This window comes from Argiope bruennichi, chromosome 8 (genome assembly GCF_947563725.1).
Source record: "Argiope bruennichi chromosome 8, qqArgBrue1.1, whole genome shotgun sequence".
Lineage (NCBI taxonomy): Eukaryota > Metazoa > Arthropoda > Arachnida > Araneae > Araneidae > Argiope > Argiope bruennichi.
Window position 1 is genome coordinate 107,778,074 of NC_079158.1, and position 21,067 is coordinate 107,799,140.

General features: G+C 29.6%; 1 protein-coding gene across 1 annotated transcript in view; it reads left to right on the forward strand.

Moving 5' to 3' along the window:
- The window catches only part of LOC129981336 (ELL-associated factor 1-like), a 29,026-nt gene extending 11,906 nt beyond the window's left edge, over positions 1-17,120 (forward strand). The window contains exons 2-7 of the mRNA XM_056092130.1: positions 8,547-8,641; positions 10,760-10,896; positions 12,532-12,833; positions 14,329-14,463; positions 15,740-15,865; positions 16,725-17,120. Of these exons, the coding sequence (XP_055948105.1) occupies positions 8,547-8,641; positions 10,760-10,896; positions 12,532-12,833; positions 14,329-14,463; positions 15,740-15,865; positions 16,725-16,768 (839 nt within the window). The 3' untranslated portion in view covers positions 16,769-17,120. The remainder of the gene's footprint in view (positions 1-8,546; positions 8,642-10,759; positions 10,897-12,531; positions 12,834-14,328; positions 14,464-15,739; positions 15,866-16,724) is intronic.
- The last annotated feature ends 3,947 nt before the right edge of the window (positions 17,121-21,067 follow it).

Below are 21,067 nucleotides of genomic sequence, written 5' to 3' on the forward strand. Positions count from 1 at the left end.
GAAGTCGAAATCGTATGCATTTATGCTTCAAGGTAAGTTATTAAAAAAGCGGTTTCGTCCACCTGTGACGCATAGTCCTAATGGTTTGGAAGGGAGTGCAAGAAAAAAAAAAAATTGTGGAGGGAAAGCTGTGGAAAGGAGGTCGTTTTGTGGCGGAACTAGCTCTGCTCCATTTAACTCGGGTTTCTTGTTCAGTCTGTCAACTCTCTCTCTCGTTTCGTTAATTTCATATTTGTTTCATGGTATCCTTTCACTTTTTCGCTTCCAAACACGCCTCGTTCTTTTAATTTGAAAGTGAAGTGAGAAATTTCGTCAGAAACTTTGCAACTACGACTTCTGTCAGGCGTGAAGCTATTAATTCAGAATTTCTTTTTTTATTTAAAAATTTGCTTAGTTTACCCACTGCTTTTGAAGCTGCTGTTATTTATTGGGCAGTGTTTCTTTTAGTTTTGCTGTTTTCGATTTCTACAGTACGTGGCAAATGTAATTCATACATATTTAAAATAATGATAAAATTAAAGAACTAGTACTCCATCTCTAATTTCTGGGTTTGATTTCGATGATTTTTATTTCTTATGAAAGCTAATGTCTCCTTAAATATGTCATAAGTGGTTTCCTAAAGCCTTTCCTCCATTTGTGAGCCAAATATCATCACTTCACTGTTTTCTGTTTGAGAGGGGGAAGGGGGACTCAGTCACAATCAAGGTGCCAATTTCGCTAATTTTTATTTCATTTGAAAGTTATACGTTTAGATGCGTCGTCAGTGGTCATTACTGCTCTTTGATTTCGAAAGATAACGCCAAATAAAACATTGGCTTAGTCTTTAAGTTCAACAACTGGACCAGCTTTGTCAATTAATCTCGCCATATTGCTTGCTTAGCTGAACAGTCAGAAGGTTTTATTTATTGCGAGCATGGTGAAATTGCTTTTTCATTTTGTGTGATAAGATATATTTTATCAAAGTTTTAGTTACATCACTAAATTGGTATTTTTAATACGTTGGGCGAATAGCTGTCGCCTAAGGCGGCTAGTCAGCTAATTATTACCAAACAAAGTTTTTATTTTCTCGTATAACGAAGTATATACAGACTTAAAACATTCTAATCGGCAAAAAATTCAATTTTAAATTTTGATGAACAACCGCATATATGACCTCCTTGTAATCTTGAAAAACTTTTTTGAAATTATTTCTAAACTAATATATATCGAGCTGAAATTGAAATTTGGAAGGTTATCATGTACCCAAAATGTATCAAATTTAGGGCTCAATCAGGCACAAAGAAAGCATCTAAAATGTGTGTATGTGTTTAAATTCGACTAATTAACCGAATTGCTCCATAATTGTTTTTATATATTTTAAAGACTGAAGGGGGAGATAGATATTCCCACTTATTATTGCCCTTTATCCTTGCCCCTAAAAGTCGGACGCCAATAAAAAATGGGAGAACTCGTGGTTCCTCTCAATTTTTATGTGGGGAAAGGGCGGGGGACGATACCTATTTATTTGAGGAAGTCCTGGAGAGTCGATCCTAGTTTTTTTTTTTTAATCGACTTTAAATATAACAATCAAGGTCACCTGCAGCTGCCATATTGGCCTATTTAACCCAAATTCAAGTCTTTTTTCACTATCTATTGTATGGATTGTGAAAATTATTATCAAAAAAACCGACTCCGAAATTTGAATGAATTTCCACACTTTCAAACGCCTCAGGTCAGTTTTGGAATATCCATCTATGAAAGTACCAAGTCAAAAACGCAATGCTCTTAGACGCATGAAATTTGGAAATTTGGTATTTAATCTTAACACCTGAACTGCAGATTTCTATTTAATTTTGGGAAATTCCATCTGTCTGACAGTTTAATCGCTTTCATATAACTGAAAATTATGGCAAGTTAAATGAATGAAATTTGGCGTTTTTCGTATAATTTGCTCACCAAGAATGTTACATGTATACAGATTTTAGACCATACTGTATACATGTAACATTCTTGGTGACAGTCTTCTATACAAAAGGTTTACTGTCTTTCTATTCAATTGTTTTCGAATGCCATACCTCAAAAAACGCAAGAGAAAAAAAAAAAAACGCAAAGAGATAAAACGAAATGAAATATTTAATGAAAGTCACAAATGTAAAATTTCATCATTTTGGATCTATTCGGCCCAAAGGTAAGAGGTCCAAATGCATTCTTGATTCTTCGAATCATGCTTTATTGTGTACGTGTATGAATACGAAAAAAAAAATCATTAGAGAATAATACTGCTAATATACTATGTTGTTTTTATTTATTATTTGAGATCAATTAACAACAAACCTTGTTTCTATGGCGCGGCAGATATAGCGATAAATGTGCCATATTTGTCTTCGACATAACGCAGTTCTATTGTTTTCAGCGATTTGGGGTGGTGCGACTTTTCCTGTGAAATATTGACAAATACTTGAATAACAAAAAAACAGCAAGGAACGGGTAGTAATATAGGGACGGTGTTACTGGTTGGATTCTGACCCTCGCTGGGCCCCAAGTGCGTGCGACTATAGGCATGTCAATCACAGGGCCTAGGGAATAAGGCTTTAGAAGCACACGCCCTGTTACTGAATAAGCATAATTAATTTGTTTTTCAGAGTGTAAGCAATTAATTTTTTATGTATTTTAATTGCAACCCAAATTTTGCAAAATGTGTCAAATATTGTGTTAAAAACATTTTGTCAACACCGATTTTCGTCAGCGATTGCGTTAGTTAAAATTTGACGTAAAAATCTGTTCTGTGATGAAAATGGGCGCATCGTTCTCTTTTGCGCGGATTTCCGCTATCGTGAGTTTATTCTCTCTCTGATGGCTTTATCTGTCGGATAGGTGTATGTGTGGCACTGCCTAGTAAAAGCGGAAAAATAACAACTGATATTCGAAGAAAAGGATAAGCTTCGATAGTAATACTCCTGTTATGATGAGAAATCGTCGACCGACAAATGTTATTTCTGGAATAGCCACTTTTCGAAGGTAGTGATTTCTAGTTTGCTCCAAACAAACGTTTGCCTTATCTGATAGTTATTCCTTTGCTTTAATGATCATCTTGTGGTTGGATAATGATCGCACCTGTGTTAAATGTGACATCTTCAGTTTCTTTCGATATGCTTGGATAATTGCTAGTTTGTTAACGAAACGAAAATGAAAAATGTTAAATTGTTTTACTATAGTGCAGACATTTATCAGATTTTGAGCCAAATCCAACTAGGGATTACCTGTCTGTCCGTCTGTACTTTCAGAAATTTTTAAAAGCGATAGTTTAAAAATGCAGTGAAATATATCAAATTTGGTACGGAATTTTGTGGCTACAAGTGCAGTTTTGTGTCTTTTGTTTCAGTCAGTTGAAAAAAATGCATCTAAAACACAAATTCGATTCTGGATACTATTAATACATGTCAGGAATGAATCGCCAAATAACTCGCACAAGATGACCCAATAGATTCTGTAAAAATGCTAAATTCAAGCCAAAAGTTAATATTTTGTAACTATAGTACACTGCCGTGTATCCGGTTCGCGATTATCCGGCCTTGTTGTCTTTTAATTTATCGTAATAAATGAGGAAGGGAAGGCGTTGCATTGACAACATTGCCAAGGCATTGGAAGCGGGTTAAAATGCAGAAGCAGTCATCTATTAAAAAACTGTAAATTTTGACTCGTATCTTGGGGTTAACATTTTGTATCTGTGTAATCATTTATCAGTGAAAAATAAAATCAATAAATCAATCCTACGATTTATGTTAATGTTTTGTTTATATTTACTACATCTAAGTCGGGCATTACTGAATTTAGTTTAAAATGTGAACAGTTTATATCCCTTAATTTAATTTTTCTAAAAGAAATTCTTGAAACGTGCAGTGCAATATACAAATATATATAAATTACCAGTACAGAGCCTTATATTTTAACTCGACATTTTATCGATAACTGCTTCTATGATACACCGAGCCGCGGCCGCGTTCATATTCTACGTGACTTGAGATAAATAGAGGGCTTAGTACTCAATAAGAAGTGATAAAATATGTATTATATAACAGTTTCGATATTAAGAAAAAATTTGTCAGCCGGTATTGGTGGACAAAGAAATGATTCCATAGAACTCCGGCCTTTTTGTTATCCGGTCTGCCCGTTCGCCACATTTGGCCGGATACTTAGGAATGTACTGTATTATACGCCAGCGCCATGTAAGACCACAACCCCCGATCTATCGGGGGTTGTGGTAAGACGCTCCCTGGCATGATAAATTTCTTAGAGAATATGCGAGAAAGTGTTGGAGGGAGCACTCCCGCTGGTTTTTAATGCATATGCTTTTGAAATGCGATAACAGTAAAACTCTAATATACTCTTCTATGAGAATTTTTTTATTATCATTTCTTTTGAATTTTTTTATTTGATTAAAGCAATTAATTCATTAACATAATTATAAGTCAATGAAAGGAAGAACAGTTGTGCCTTTCAACAAGTGATTATGGGCCACTTCAATCAAGCAGTGTGATATATTAAAAGAAAATTGTGTAACAAATTTAGTTTTTACATGAAAGTATTATTTCAATTCCAGGTACATAGTTGAAAATAAAAAAATGTTCAGAGTATTTTTAATATGTGTCCTTTTTTCCGGTCTTTACCGGTTTCATATTTGTAAAGTTGATGAATTTTTCGCGTACCTACAACTGTGTTTGTGTTTTCAAGTTTTGTGCGTTTATGTGTTTTGTTCGTTTCTTAATAATTTTCGAACTTATTTATAAGTTAATCGATTCAATTTCGACTCCATACGAGGGTTGTGTCATCCACTAGAAAGTTTCAGGAAAACGTTTGATTTCTAGTTATATTATTTTTGAATTGTCAAAGACAAAAAGACGAAAATAATAAATGTTAGAAAATTAGACTTTTTTGTGCACTAATCGGAATGTTTAAAAGTCGTTTTAATAAATATGTTTCCATTGAAGATTACCAATGGAATTTATTTATTTTCCATTCACGCATGTTGGTTTAAATGAAGAGTGTTGTTTTTCACGTTATCGTGAACATTGAGATTCATTATCTTGTTTTGAGATAAATGCCTTTTCACAAAACTGATAATATTAGTTTTTGTTATCGTACAGACTCTTTCAGTATCATTATATCTCACGTTGGAATTTTTAAGGTGTTTGTTGTTATGCTTGAAAATGGAATTCATGGAGTTTGGAAATATCATTAGTTCTTTAGTATTTGGATTTGAATATATTTCTTCGAAAGTGTGTTATTTTAATAATTAATTTTAATATTTAATTTAATAATTGATTTTTTTTAAGCTCCCTCCCTCCCTCCTCCCGCTCTTTCGTTTATAAGGTCCCCTTATGAAGGGCTGAATTTATAAAAGAAAAATATCTTCATTCCCTATCCCCCCCATGTGTATGTTTTTAATTCGACTATACATACATCTGAATATTATCACCGAACTTTTGGATATTTCCCATCCACCACAGACTACATAGTTCTTTTGGTAATGGAAAATTCCATTATTCCATAAGAAAAGGTTCGAAATTTGTCAGATCGTTAAGCATCACATGGTTTTATTATTATTTTTTTAATAAATAAATCCGGTAATTGCAAATTGCTTGAAGATCTTCTCAAATGCTCCAAAGATTTAAATACGACTGTCCCAAGTCAACATTAATTGCGTTGATTTATTTAGTAAAATCAAGTTTTATTTTCCAATATTACAATATTTATTTAAAAATGTATTTAAATTCTATTTAAATTTTGTTACTGTTCTGAAAATTATATTACCCTTACTAATTGTCGTCGCATATACAGAAAGATCTTCCTTTAGACTGAAGAACTAATAATAATAATAATAAAAAAAAAAAAAAAAAAAAAATATACGAGATCCAACATTAGTCATAACTTTACCTCCTTAGGCATTTTATCCATCGGGTTCAATTTAGATAATAATAATAAATATGATGTCAACGAGTTTTCTTTAAAACAATTAAGAAAATGAAACAAAATGACATAATCTAATAATTCATATATCAAGACGTATTTTTATAAATTTACAAAAACCATAATTTTTTATTTATTAGGTTTGAAATGTTTCATGTACTACTTAGTTTATTATATCAATTTGTACAATGTATTAAATAACGAAATGGAATACATATTATTTTGTTGTAATTTTTTTTTTTATCTTGAATTAACTTGCTTCAAGGCTCCACAAATCAATTTTGTACTATGCTCCGGTTTTTTTTTTTTTTTTTTCCCTTCCTCTCTTTGGCCCTGAATCTTTATATGTTGGTACCTGTAAAAAACAAAAATGAAAATGGGATCGATAATACAGAAATTCTCTCTATTCTATTTTAGGAATCAACTACTAATACCCGGAGCGTTTGTAGAAAGAAGATAATTTAAAATTTGCAGTAATAGATCTCCTTTATTTTCTATTTTTAATTTCTTTGTGACAGATTTATGTGAATCATTGGCCCACATATTAAAAGCCTTGAACATTACCAAAAGGAAGTTAATATTCCTACTGTACAGGATGCATGACTTTAACAGTCCTACTGACCTAACATTGCACTAAGGGTCCTGAGGCAGTCTGTATTTTGTTTCCCTATTCAACTCATCTCCCCTCCCCCCCCTTCCCGCGGTATTACGCGGTTCTTCACTTCAACCAAAAACGCGATCTCGAATTATGATACATTGTAAAGGTTAAATAAAAAGCAAAAAGAGAAGAGGAAAATTTCGTTATGTTTTTCTTGTTTTGTTAATTCTCCAAACCAGTAAAGTTCAGAGCGGCTTGGAATCTTAAATCGTTCTTGATTTCTTCTGTATCTTTTTTTCCCGCATGTTTCATTTTTAAGACTTTCCGTTTCAATTGAATCCGTATTATTTGTTCTTACCGTCAACTTATTCTCACATAACCCCTGCACTAATAATAAAGATGAATGTATGTGATTATGTTGTATGGGTCAGACCATTTGACCTAGAGCTACCATGCTTGGCACATATATATATGTTGAAAAGTAAAAAAAGAAAAAAAAAAAAAACGCACTTTAATTTTTTTTTTTTTTTTTTTTTTTTTTTAATTTTAGTTAAGAATTTTGCAAATTTTGATGTTTTTCCATGATAACTTGGTAAGAATATTGCAGCTCAAAAATTATTTTTTCGCAATCTTAAAATTCAAAAAATTATTTTTTTAATGATATCAATAAAAAATTATCTTTTTAATGATATTAATCAGTATTGTTTTGACGCATGATTATTCTGTTTTTAATTAATTTATACAAATATTTAAAGTGTATTTTACAGCAATTATTTCATTGCTAAATGGAAATTTGGATCGTTTTCTTGTTGCTACTAATATTTCTTCCATTGTTCGTGTTCAATATATTTCTATTATTCCTTAGTTTTCGTGTTTAGTAGGTTTTCAGTATATTCGGCATGTTCTTTAGTAAAATTGCGAAAGTCTTTCTTTACTTGATTTCAGAATCGAGCTTGATGGAATTTTTTTTGAAATGCTCCCATTTTTAAGCATTGCTGCTTATTCCTGTATTATAACTGCTGTTTACAGATGTAGGCAAAAAATGTAAGAAAATACATAGAAAATGAACAAACAGTGTGAAACTTCTAAATAGTATGGAAATTTTTAGCAGACTTTAAATCCAACTTGATCCCGTGTTGATAAGGTGTGTTCACCAACTAGTTGCCTAAAAAATTTAGCTTAGCAAGATATTTTTTAAAAAGTATGGATTAATTTTTTTTATTTACTTAAAAAATATAATTTTTGTAATTTGTATTTCCAATTTTGCTTTTCTATTTATTATTTAGCTCAATTTTAACTAAAGTCAATGGGATTCCAATAATATAAATGTAAATGAGATTCTTTTGTAAATAAAGGGTTTTAAAATTTAATATTACCTTTTACAAATTAAATTTGAGAACAAAGGTGATAAGGCGTTTCATTAAAAGAACTCTGATAAATAATGCAATTCCACTTTGGGTAAACTAAAAATTCAATTAAATCCCAGTTAGGGTCTTTTGTCCATTTTAATAAATGTTTACATTTGAGAAATTAACATCAGATATGCAAATGAATATAAAGATGTCTTTTAAAAAAACACATGTAATTACTATTTTTACTAAACAAAACTTAACTCATGTAATTAATAAAGAGGTAGTAGTTAATGTAGAATTCATGCATTCAGAATGTCCTGGTATCTGTGTAATATTTTTCTAATCTGTTAAAGTTGGTCAAAAATTTAAATTTGGTTAGTTTAGATTATTGATATAGTAATTTTGTTACTTTATTAATAATAAGTTTTAAGAAATGGGAATTTCATAAAACATTATTTAATTATAACATTGTAGTGCTGTTTCACATAGTCTGAGAGAAAACTATAAATCTGTTATTTTCTTCTAGTGCTACTTTATTTAGTAATGTATTCTTTAAAATCTGAGCTTTTGCATTTATTCGTTTTGATACATCTTTTATACTAAACTGTTAAAATTCACTTTCTAAAATGAATTTTTAAAAATTTCTGTAGATGATTTTATGCCAGCTTCGACGGATACAACAAAAAGGGCCACTGTAGATATAGGAGAAGGCCATCAAGTAACTGTAACTGTGCCTCATATTGAAGTAAGAATTCTTCTCTCTCTCTCTCTCTCTCTGTATGTGTAAAAATTATTTTAGTATTCATATTGGTTATTACGTATTTTGATATTTTGCTGTATTTAAAACCAGCAACCAGCTGTTTTGTTGGAGATGCTAGTTATATTTAATTGTTGTTAAATTTATTTAGATATAACTCCAAGTACATGATTCTTCCAAATTGCCAGGCATTAAGGTCATGTTAATTTAATTGTCTTATATATGCTTTGTTCATTATGTACATAAACTTTTCTAATGGAGACAATCCCATGATATCATAGTGCTATTAATATGGAATTCATCTATCCTTTGAATTTCAAAGTATTGTACAGAATCCTTAATCATTTACTTCTAACCATGTGGAGGGGAAAAAATCTGTGTTTAAATATTTGATAAAACAATGAAAATAATTTGAATTTTAGAATAACAATATAATCTGTTGGAAATTAAGCGAAAAGATATTTTTAAAGCATTATTAACATGAAAGAAAAATTGTGCAGCTACTAAATTGATATAATTAAAAAGACAATTTTTGAAATTTCAAAATAACATAAAATTTATTTTAATGCAATAGGGTTTTTTTTTTTTTTTTTCCAGAAATTATTGTAAAAGAATGCTGAAATGCAGCTTAATTTTTCACTAATTAAAATTTCAAAAAAGTATCTTCGAAGTGCACTTCCTAACCCTTCAAAGGGGGGGGGGGGGCATGTAGGTGTCTTTGCCAAATTTGTTGCTGCATGCAAATGACCTGGTCTGTAGAATGCCAACATGTAGACACACATGCACGCACACATATTCATCTTTATTATTAGTAAAGATATTTAAGGATTTGAATAAAATATAATGGATCTCCATCAAGTTTGGGATTATTTAGCTGACCTTTAAATATATTCATGCTGAATTGAACTTTAAACTTCATGAATTATCAATTGAAAAGATACAAATTTGTCAACAATGCCCTTTTCTGAAGTCTACAATTTTATTATTATTATAACATTTTTTAGGTGTGTTATTTTCCTTCTTCCTTTCTTGTTTCTTTTAATGCACAGTTTTATTGCCATGCACAAAATCATTCTTTTCCCCTTCAATAACATAATGGTGATAATAATCACCATCATAATTAGAAGTCCACCAGAATTAGAAAAGAAAAAGAGAAAAAAAAAAAAAAACTTCTTTTCAGTGAGAATTATTAAAACTTATAAGCTTATCCTTAGATTTTTAACTTTCATTTAATTATTTGAAAATAAGAATAAATTTTGTTATAAATCATGATAACTTTTTTTTTTTAATTTCTGCCAAGTATGTTAAGTTATTGAAATGATTTATTTCTTTATATAGTACTTAAAAAATTTATTTATAAATCTTTCATTATAATTTTCTTATCTGTTTTGCATGCCATTTCTGATGTGCTTTTTTCCCTAAGCTGTTTTATTTGTATTCATAATCCTTTCAGCAAAATATTTTTTAAACTTCAGATTACAGTAAACTTGGAGTGTTATTTTACTATCTTCTGCTCATATATTCTATTCATTACTATCTAATTATATTTTTATATATATGAATGACAAATCTTCTTAAAATTACAGTGATGATACACTTTTATTCTAGCGACATTACTCTTTCATGTATTTTGAATGTCTACAGGTTTATACCAAACACTTAATTGATTTACATGCATGCTGGGCCTGTGTCTAATTATAAAACTTCAAAACTTTTCTCTGAAATATAAGTCATGAAGGTGTAAAATTATCTGGAATTTATAAATATCTCAATTGTTCTATGGAATCTTAATCAAAATGATAATGCATTTTCAAAATAGCTGTCATTATATTAGATAGTAAAGAAAATATACAATTAAAGGGCTAGTCTTTATCTTATTCTATTAAAAGGCATAATGATTATGTAGTAATCATACTAATGTTGATTCATTCTGCTTTATGTTGCAGCATTATTTTAATATTTGAATCTATTACATGCTTTGCTAAAAGAAAAAGTACAAAATAATTTGCAATAATATATCAGAGTTTAGGAACTTTGGTTACTACTTGATTTATTTTAAATTGATAAATTTTGGAAAATCATTTTTCTTTAATTTCTTCTTTATAGGGTTCAGGAACTGCTCATACTGTATTTAAAGGATCGAAAAAGCCATATCAAAAAGAATGTGTTCTTATCGTCGATCATATTACTGGTGAAATTACATTAGAAAAATTGGCTTACAATGTTCAGTTGAAAGATACCAGGTAAGTCTAACTTCTTAAAAAAAAAAAATTAATATTGGACATAGCTACAGGCAAATCTAAATAGTAGTAATAATATGAAAATTCTAAGTATTTATAAATTCTTATGAAATTGTTTGGAAGAACAGTTGCTAAATTTATAGGCGAAGATCACAACTTTATGAATTTTTATTTATTTGTGACAAATAACCATTATTGGATTATCTTATTCTTTTAAAGTAATTTTTAATCTATCCATTTTGAGTTACTTTGTTAGGGTTTAAGAAAGTTTCTTTTTTGAGTTAACACTTTTTTTAGTAGTATTCATTTCTTTGTATAGAGTGTTAGCATTTATTTAAAAAAGTAAAGCAAGCATTTATTTCCCTAAAAATCACTACTGTATATATATTTACAAATACAAAGTTTCATTAAACAAGGTATTCAGTTGTGTGATACTCTCTATATGAAATTATTTTGCTGCTCCATGTTTAAAAAACAGCATTTAGCAAATTCCATCTGAAAAAGAATTTTTAAACTTGCTTTGTTATTTACCAAGGGTGGGCAGATTTTCCAGGATATGGGTTACTTCTAATTTTTTCAAGATGTTATGGTGCACCGAGTAGCATAAGTGTGGTGAGCTAAAAAAATGGTCTACAATATTTGTTATAACTTAATAATAAATACATAATATGTACTTACCTACATAACTACAAACATAATAATAATTATAATAGCCATTAATATAATAATATCAAATTATTCATTTAATATTAAACAATATAAAATACATTAAAAAAATCATTTCATCTAAAATTAGTTCTAGTTGTTATAGTTAATAGAAGACTTAGTCTGAATATTATCTATTAATCGTGAATATCTTTTTTAAACATTAACTGTTAATCTTGTACTGGATTCTGAGTGGTTGTGAGATGGGAACAATATTTTGTCTTCATTATATTCATCATTGAAAATGCAAATTCGCATAGTTAGATAAAGCCAAAGAACAATGTTAAATAATGCACAACTTTTTTAAAAAATTGGGATATTTTACTTCATTCATTAAATTTCAAAAGTTATTCTTAGGTTTGGAACTATGTGCTTTTAAAATTGTCATTTTGAAGGAGAAAAACTTCACTTTTCTTATAAGATAAAGTGATATGTAATTTATACTTTTTAGTTATTCTTTCGACATCAACATTGCTAAATAAGTAATACATGAATGTTACAATTAGTTTCTTTTAATGTGCACGTCTTAGATTTTAGTAAAGGTGGTCACCTCGAAATGTCTTTGTGGTCCTCTGGTCCATTGCGATTGACTTAACGCTCACCCCTGTTATTGAGTATTCTGTATATTGTTGTGAAAATCATCTAAAGGAAATATGCAATGAAAGAAATATATTGATAACTGTAGGGTGTTTTTTTTTTTTTTTTTTTTTTTCACACCAAATATAAAATTCTTTCTTTTAACTTTTAGTTGTTTTTTTGTTAAACTTGAAAAGTTTAATTCTATTTTAGGTTTTATTTTTCCTTCTCATATATTTCTGAGTATTCTTTTGGGATCATCCTTATTTTTGTATCTTCTTCCTTATGTTTCACATTTAAAAAAAATTCTGAAAAATTTTGGAACTTTTTTTTATATTTTATATTCTGTCCTTTCAGAGGGGCCTTTAAATCAGAAGGCAGAAGATCCAATACTCCTGTTGAGAATGGCTTCAGTGGGAAGAAATCACCTATGTCTTTCAACAACAAGCTGTCACCTCAGCAGAAGCCACACTCCACGTCGTTTGAACGTTCCTCACCAGTCCAGAAATGCTCTCCACTGCCCAAGTCTCCTCCTATCAACAATCTGCCAAGCCCCAGTAATCACTCAAGTCATTCGATGCCTTCCCTCAATAACTTAACATCAAAACCTGCTGTTGTGACAGAAACTCCCACTTTCCACTTGCCAGGTGAAGAAATTGGTAAGATACTAATTTATAATTTAATGTTTCTCTTATTGTTATCTGTAAATCCGTTTAGTCCTAAGTTGTTTTTTTTAATTTAATAAATCTAAATGAAAAAAAGAATGAATATTGAGTATTTTTAATTGTGTATTTTGACTTACATGAAAGTTGTTTTTATTTTTAATAATAATGCACATCTTACAATGCATAAGAGTCCTTGCATCCAAGTTAAATTTTGGTTGCTCCTCCTGATGTCCTCCTGATTCTATTCAAAACACTATCTATCTGATGAACATTAAAATCTATCTGGGGCCAAATTTCCTCCCACTGTAGCAGAGATAGATGATCAGGTGTCATTTTACTATAGATCAAAATTACAAAATCCATCTCAAAATAGCCCTTGTGTAACTTCAAAACAGAATGTAAATATAACATAACTAAGCACATCTGATTCTGTTAAAACTTCACGGTACATTTAGGCCTGGAACTCATTAAATTGGATGTGGAGAAAGAAACATTTCCCATTTGCATTGTATATAAATTTGAGGAAAGAATGACATCTTAGGAATTATGCAATCAGGACTCAAAATTAAAGCTTCATACAAAAACTAACCCTATAACTGTACTTGCAATTTATTAAATATAAGTGGCTACAAAATAATATGAACACCCAAGATAAAGGCCTGGCCCATTTCATGTACTCAAGTCTGCCACCTAATGGTTATGAAAGGAAGAATATCAGTTGCTCAAAATCAGTCATAGGCTTTGCATGCATCTGCCATACTTTCTGAAAAATTCATTAGTGATTGACCTATCAAAGTTAAAAAAAGGCATGATTGTTGGAATGTAATTCACTGATTGCTTGATGATTGAAATAGCCAATTATTTGGGGTGTTCAAGGAGGATAAATATTTTCTCCTCACTACCTCTTGTCGACTGTAGAGTGTATAAGTGGTTCCTTTATACAGTATCTTGGCATGATTTTTTACCACTTGTTACTCTACATGGGAAAGTTACAGTTGATATTGATATTCAAGATCAGGAGTATCTATTTTTGCACATTTTATTTCCAAGTGAAGGTCCATTTTGTCCACACTGCTAAAATTATTGAAACATGGTTTGAAGAGCATGAGGACATAATGCCTGGCCTCCTAAGTCTTCTGACTTGAACATTTGTTGGAGACACATGGATTCAAAACTCCATGCTTGATTTCCTCCACCATTAGTCAATCCACTCTATCCTTTCAGAATTAGAGACTACTCTCAAGGAAGAATTTCTTTATATTCCATTAAATGTTGTTTATAATCTTTATGCATCTATAATGAAATCAAAGGGTAGTACAACCCGATATTAATAAAGCTTTTCTGTTATTTCATGGGTGTTCATATTTTGTTACCCATCTGTACCTGCATTGATTTATTTTTTATCTTTATTATTTCATTTAGCATATGTAATATAAAGTGATTGTGCTGTTTTCACAAAATAAAATGTATCTCCTATTCTCACTTCTAGATGCACCACCAGTGGGTGTTCTCTCTTCGAGTAGCTCTAGTGGGTCAAGCAGTAGTGAGGAGTCCAGTGACTCTAGCTCTAGTGATAATGAAGAAGTGCCTGCAGCTCCTGCTCCTCCAAAACCACAACCTCTAGGTATTCAAAATATATTTGATATTCCTTTTCAATTAAAATTAATTTAATGAAAACAATTTTCTAAAAAAATGATGTATTTTTTATTTATTATTATTAGTAATTAACTTTATTATATGTCAAAAATTATATTTTGCATAAATGTTACTTATTTTAAAATATAAAACAATTTATTTAACTTTGATACAAATCTTAATATGATTTTGTTAAACTGATACATGCACCAAAAAAATCTACTCAATCTCTTATAAATAAGAATCAGTTTTTAATATCTGCAATGTTGCAGCTACAACTGTGCCATGATGTACCATAATTTCCTTGTTTGTATCAAACCTTTCCATTATAATGTAGAGACATTCAATTATAAAAACAAAGTACAACCAAAAATCTACAAATATTAGCTATGCACATTGATGCATAATCCAAGGGAATTACAATTTACCAGTGTATTTTTCAAACAAAAATGTTCTTTCTTGTCTGCCAAACACTGTCTTTCTGGTATAACCATAAATTATATCCCTACAACCATTTTTTAAGATTTTGGTACATTCCTGTCAATGATTTAAGAAAATTTTATAGAATCTTTTATTTTAATTCTCTAAATTAAAATAATATTTCATATATACATCTTAATTATTTACAGTTACAGGAATTCTAAAAGTATTAGTTCAGCCTTTATCGTTCTCCTAGAATTCACTATGGCCATTCATTCTGGCCCTTTATACCAGTAGCCCACTCTCCTAACACTCTTGTTCTTCATCTAAGTTTTTTCTCTAAGAGTGGAAGAAAACTCTGCTGATAGAGGAGTGCCACAGGCTCCTCATATAGATATATAAATTTTAAAAAATGTTATTAGTTTAATTAACTAATAAGAAAATAAATAGGTTAAGAATAAAATACTATAAATAAGTGCAAATTCCCTGAATTATAAGAAATTAAGGTAATACTAAAACTGTCAAGTAAAACTGATCAGATTCTTATGTTTCATTATATTCACTTTGTCCTTACAATATTTATAAATGTTAAATTTTTGATTACATAATATTTTCAAATATGGCAGATACTTCACAATCTTCAGTTATTACAAATAAGTAAATAAAATTTGCATGAAGTTATTAAAATAAAGAGAAATAACCTAGACTAATTAAAGAATTCTTTAAATTTCCTGCATTAAGACAACAATGTCTATTAGAATTTCTTAAAATAAGAATGAAATAATTTCTCTATTTTCTGTAGATAAAAATGATTTATTTACAAATGCTTTTCTCCCTTTTCATAGCTGTTTCAAATGGCTTCCATCAGTCTCCTAAAAAGAAGGAGATGCCAAATCCCTTCTCTTCGAATAACAATCTTAGCATGCCAACAGCTAGTTCCTTACCTAGCATGCCAAAATTCAGTCTATTGAGTAAGTATTCTTTTTCTCAAGATAATTTTAAAAATTCTTTGTATGATGTATGAATGTTATAAACTTTTGAAGTACTGTGGTATGATACCAAAGCTGTTATGAAAAATTTTTCTTCTAATATATATATTTTTTAATATTATCTGGAATTATAAGAAAGCACCTCCTCATAATGAGTTTTAAAATCTTTCACATTGCCTCCAATATCAACTTTCATAGTTTTTTCTAAAAAGCTTGGTGGCTTTATTTATTAAAAAAAAAAAAAAAAAAAAAAAACCTTTGTATTAGCTCAGTTAACAGAGATCACAACTAATAGATGATTAAGCTTTTATTGTAATCATTATTATCAGAATATTGGCAGGAGCTCACTATTGCAATATATCTTATACTTAGATCAAGGGAAAAAAAACTGACACTTATACATTCCTATCTTGATAACTAAGATTACGTTCTGTTAGTTGACATGCGTCAAAGAAATCCCCATCAGAACCTCTTATTAAAATTACTAACTGGGTAAAAATTTGTCACTTTGCTCTTGTATTCTGATGTAAACAGACATGTTCTCCTTTTTGTCTCCTTGTACTAATTACTGGACTCCCAGAGTGAAATAAATTGATGTTTAGTTCAAAGGTGTTATCTTCTCTACCATGCATCTACCAAAATCATGCTAATATATATGCACTATATATCCATTTTTATGTTTTACCTTACTTTTGTTGTACTTAAATGTTTCAGTGACTATATTAATAGTGGTATAGTGACTATATTAATAGGGTCACTGAAACATCATTAGAAAATATGATTTTTATTTTGTAGGGGAAAATTGTAACAACTTATTAATATATGTTTTTGTATTTTTCAGGTGAAGATTTGCAATTAAGTGAATCAGATAGTGACAGTGACTGATTGAATTGTGTGCTTTGGAATTCAAATACTTGTACAGACTATTTTATATACTGGCATTTATTTGTCATTTTTTTTCTGACTGTATAAAAAAAAAGTTAACATACTGTGATATGTTTCAATAATACATTGAAATGAAAATTTTCAATTCCATATATTGAATATCACTCTGAAATAAATTGTGTATTGGATTTTACACAATTCTTTTCCTTGGTCAAGGATACAATCCACTATTTGTAATATGCTGATAATTTTTAATCATTTACAATCCTCTGGTAAAACTAATGTATTTGTTGTGTTTGACTAAGTTAATGCATGTAAATCTTGTTTGTGTTTTAAAGATGTGTTTATTTGAAGAATAAAGATTATTTGAAAAATCATGTATAAGCTCATATGTCTGATAAATAAATCAATAAAAATGTGTGTGTTATAATTTAAATTAGTTATTTAATTTTTGTAGCCAACTATTTTTAATTTAAAGTAGTATTGAAAACATGAAAAATAAAAATCAGCTGCTGCTGCGCTTTATGGGAAACTAGCCAATATATTGGGCTCCTCTAGGCAAAAATACTTTAGGCATGATATCTTTAAAGTTTTCTTTTTTATAAAATAATGTAATATGCAAAATCTCATCATCAGTCAATTTTTTAATGAGTAAAGAATTTATAAAATGTCGATACATCTTTTTTTTAAAAATAATATTCTCTTTTATCTGATTCTCTTAGCAATGGTTTATAAGAATTCATAAAATTTAAAAAACTTATTAGCAAAATTAAGAAGTAACAGTTTCTAGAAACTATAATTGTTATCAAAAAAATAATCATAAAAAATAAACATTTTATACTAAAACGAATGAAAATAAAAAATTTAAAGTGCAAGACAAGTTTCTTATTATAAAACAAAAAGGCAAATTCACAATATGTGGCTTTTTTTTACCTTGGAAATTATATAAAAAAAAAAAAGAAATCTCAATTGTTACGAAACTTTAAGGACCTTCCTTACACTTCATAGTATTTGAAAAATAGCAATTCCTAAATATACAAAAGAAAAATCTTCTGCTTTATTTATTAGATAAGGAACAACTATCAGTTTTTGTTCAATATTGTTACGGAACTTTCAAATCCACTGAGTCCGTAAAGTCACTGGGTTTGTTTGTAGTGGGTGTATGGTGTAAAAACAATCAGCAGGCCTCAGTAGAAGAAAAAAAAAAAATGACGTTTATTAAGCACGAAGACACTAACATAAGGCGACAAATATATACTGCCGAAACGAACACAGACAACACACTACAACAAACAGTAGCCTACAAATAGTAATCATTAGCAATATCGCCACAACACACAAAGCGGCCAGACAGAATTCTCAGAAGGAATCTTCGTAGCTTCACTCGACGGTCTCTCTAAACGGCTGCATTTCTCCACTGTCTCCTCGCTTTAGCTGTATCCAACTGTTGACACACTACTATACAACTGGCTACTCCTCACAGGACTCGATGTTCTTTCCCCAATAAACACCAGGACTCGCCACACAGCTTAGTTCAGCAATCGCTTGAGCTCCACACAACTCTGGTTCTTCATCGGATTTTTTCACTGTTGCTTCATTATCCTCTCGCTATTTGTCTGTTACTCCGATTGACTACAGCTTGAGACTGCCGGCCTTTTATATTTCGCGGAGGTGTACCGAGAAGATTCTGGACCAATCAGGCGTATCTCAATTCCTATTGGCTGGATCATTAAAATTCTCGAAGTTTCCAGTAGTATCCATTTTATCGCCAAGCTCTGAGATGACTCATTCGGCATTCAACAAAGAGTCTTTCCAGTGATTAAACTAACCGTGCTGCGAAGCAACATTACAGGTTTGTAACAATATCTTCATTAAGCCATCATAAATGATTGATGTAAAGTAATATGTGCAACCTTTTTATGTATATAAATATAATTACTTTTAAATAATAATGTGCCATATATATAAATTTATCAGCCTGCCCTCCCAAATTTCTATTAAACGTTTTAAATCTTTTAAGAAAATTGCTTCAATCTAAATAGAGTGTCTCCATTTCTTTCTAATGGGAGTAGGAAGGGACTATTTTTGCAATCAATTCTGAAATCTTCCTGCCGTACATATGCAGGAACAATGCATTAGTGATGGATTCACTTCACAGTTCTGGAGTTTTGGTTCTGGGTCGAAAAAAACTCAAATGCAATTATTGTCCAAAATTACAAATAATAACGTTTTCATTATTTGAATTTTAGTAATTATAAAATTGTGTTAATATTTCTAAAAATTTCATTTATTATTTTTTAATTCGATGAAGATATGACAGTTTTGAATTCTATTATATGGTTTTAAATGCAGCTTTTTTATTTTTTGGAGACAATTCATTCAATGGTGCACTTCAAATTTTCTGATTAAATTGCCATCATAGACTAACTCCATATTGTACAAAATGTTTAATTCATCATCATGAAAGTTTAAACACCTTTTTTTGCAACTAAGCAATTTTTTTTTTTTTTTTTTTTTTTGAGATCAAACGTGAATATTCAAAAAATCTTAATTTGTTAATGATATTGCTAAAATTTTATTTTCATTGTCTTGCCTATCAATTTAGCTATCACTAAAAGTTAGACGAAATATAGAGCTTATTTAAATGTGTTCTAAGATTGTATATTATTAGTGCACATAACATAGTTGGGAAAGCATTGAAATTCCAACCCAAAAGTATGATCCTACCTGCCTCAGATATCTCACCATTTTACTTATGTTCCTATAGACAATATGATTACTCCTTTTAAGGAATTTAAATTCCTGATAATATTTTTTTTTTAATTTTATGTATTTTATTTGACCTTATTATAATTTCCTAACACAGAATATTATTAGAAAAACATAACCTCTACACTAACTAAAATCCCCCTTACTTAGAAAAATCTATAAACCATACTTCATCCGTTTAGCTCAAATAATTTGTTTAGAACTGTTGTTAATTTTCAATAAATCTCAGTATGTTTCTTGAAGACAGTGCATTTATTAGAAAAGAAAGGAACACAATTATTGACGGTTACGCATCATGTGAAGCAGTTGACGGGAGGAATACGCTGGAACGCAGCCAGAAGCGCAATCACACAGATATTCTTACGCGAGGAAAAATAGTTCACTCGCTTTATCCCAACAAGAACTCGGAGAGATCTAACACGTGGATATTCATCAAAATCCCAAGTTTATTTATTTATTTTTTGACGATATATAATCCGAGTTCACTTTATTGTTAAATGTAAACATCACATTTTTTCATCTTACATCTCCCTATTTTGACTAAATAAATGCATCCTGACGCATGCGCAAAAGTGCGGAGGGTTTTCAAATCCGAGAGGATTTCTAACAGGAGAAACGGTCATCAAAGTGAAGTAAAAAAATATTTTATGTAGTGAGAAAAAAAAATGTTTTGATGAATTTTTAATTTTTACATAGATTTTTGGTAGTATGAGTTAGTAAAACATTTTTGAGATCCAAACAATTGAAATTTTTAAAAAGTTCCTCTCATTTTCCGACAATTGAATGATTTATGGAAATATGAATGCTACTATTATATAAAAAATGAGGGATTTATTCGACCACTTCATTGACTGTCTCGAAGAAAATAAGCTAGTTTGCAGATTTTCCCCAAGGATGAAGGAAATTGTTGATTACCCTTAAATAATGATATTCAATCTTCATAACTTGGTCAAATTTGATCACAGAAAATCGAAATGTTTTTCTGTTTAAGAGTGTCAAAAATATTTTACTCGGTATGGTTCATAAGACTGTACAAAATTTAGACTTCATAATTTTTGAAGTATAATTATTGAATAAAATAAAATAAGTATTATTAACGTTATTTAAATCTTTTTTAAACTGAATCTGAAAAATGAATTTTATGACGACTCAAAGAAATTTTTATTGAATAATCCTTCGAAATCTTGCATAAATTATAAAAATATTTTGGAATACTTGACTGCTGAACAATGTTATTCATGTATGCTTTCATGTATTCATATTTAAAAAAAATATGAAACAATCATATTTGTTTCAAATTAAAGTTAAAATTTAAAGAGAGATAGCAAGAAAATGCATCATATCTTCAGCAAACAAAAAAATAAAATAAAATGTACAACTTCTAAAGTAGTCAGAGTTGCATAACTATTAAAATTTGAGGCTTAAAAATAGAAAGAGTGACATAATGACTTCTCAAAAAAATCTGATGAAGTCATTAAGATCAAGTTACATAAAATATTTAGATGAAAATCATTATTAATTAAAGTGACC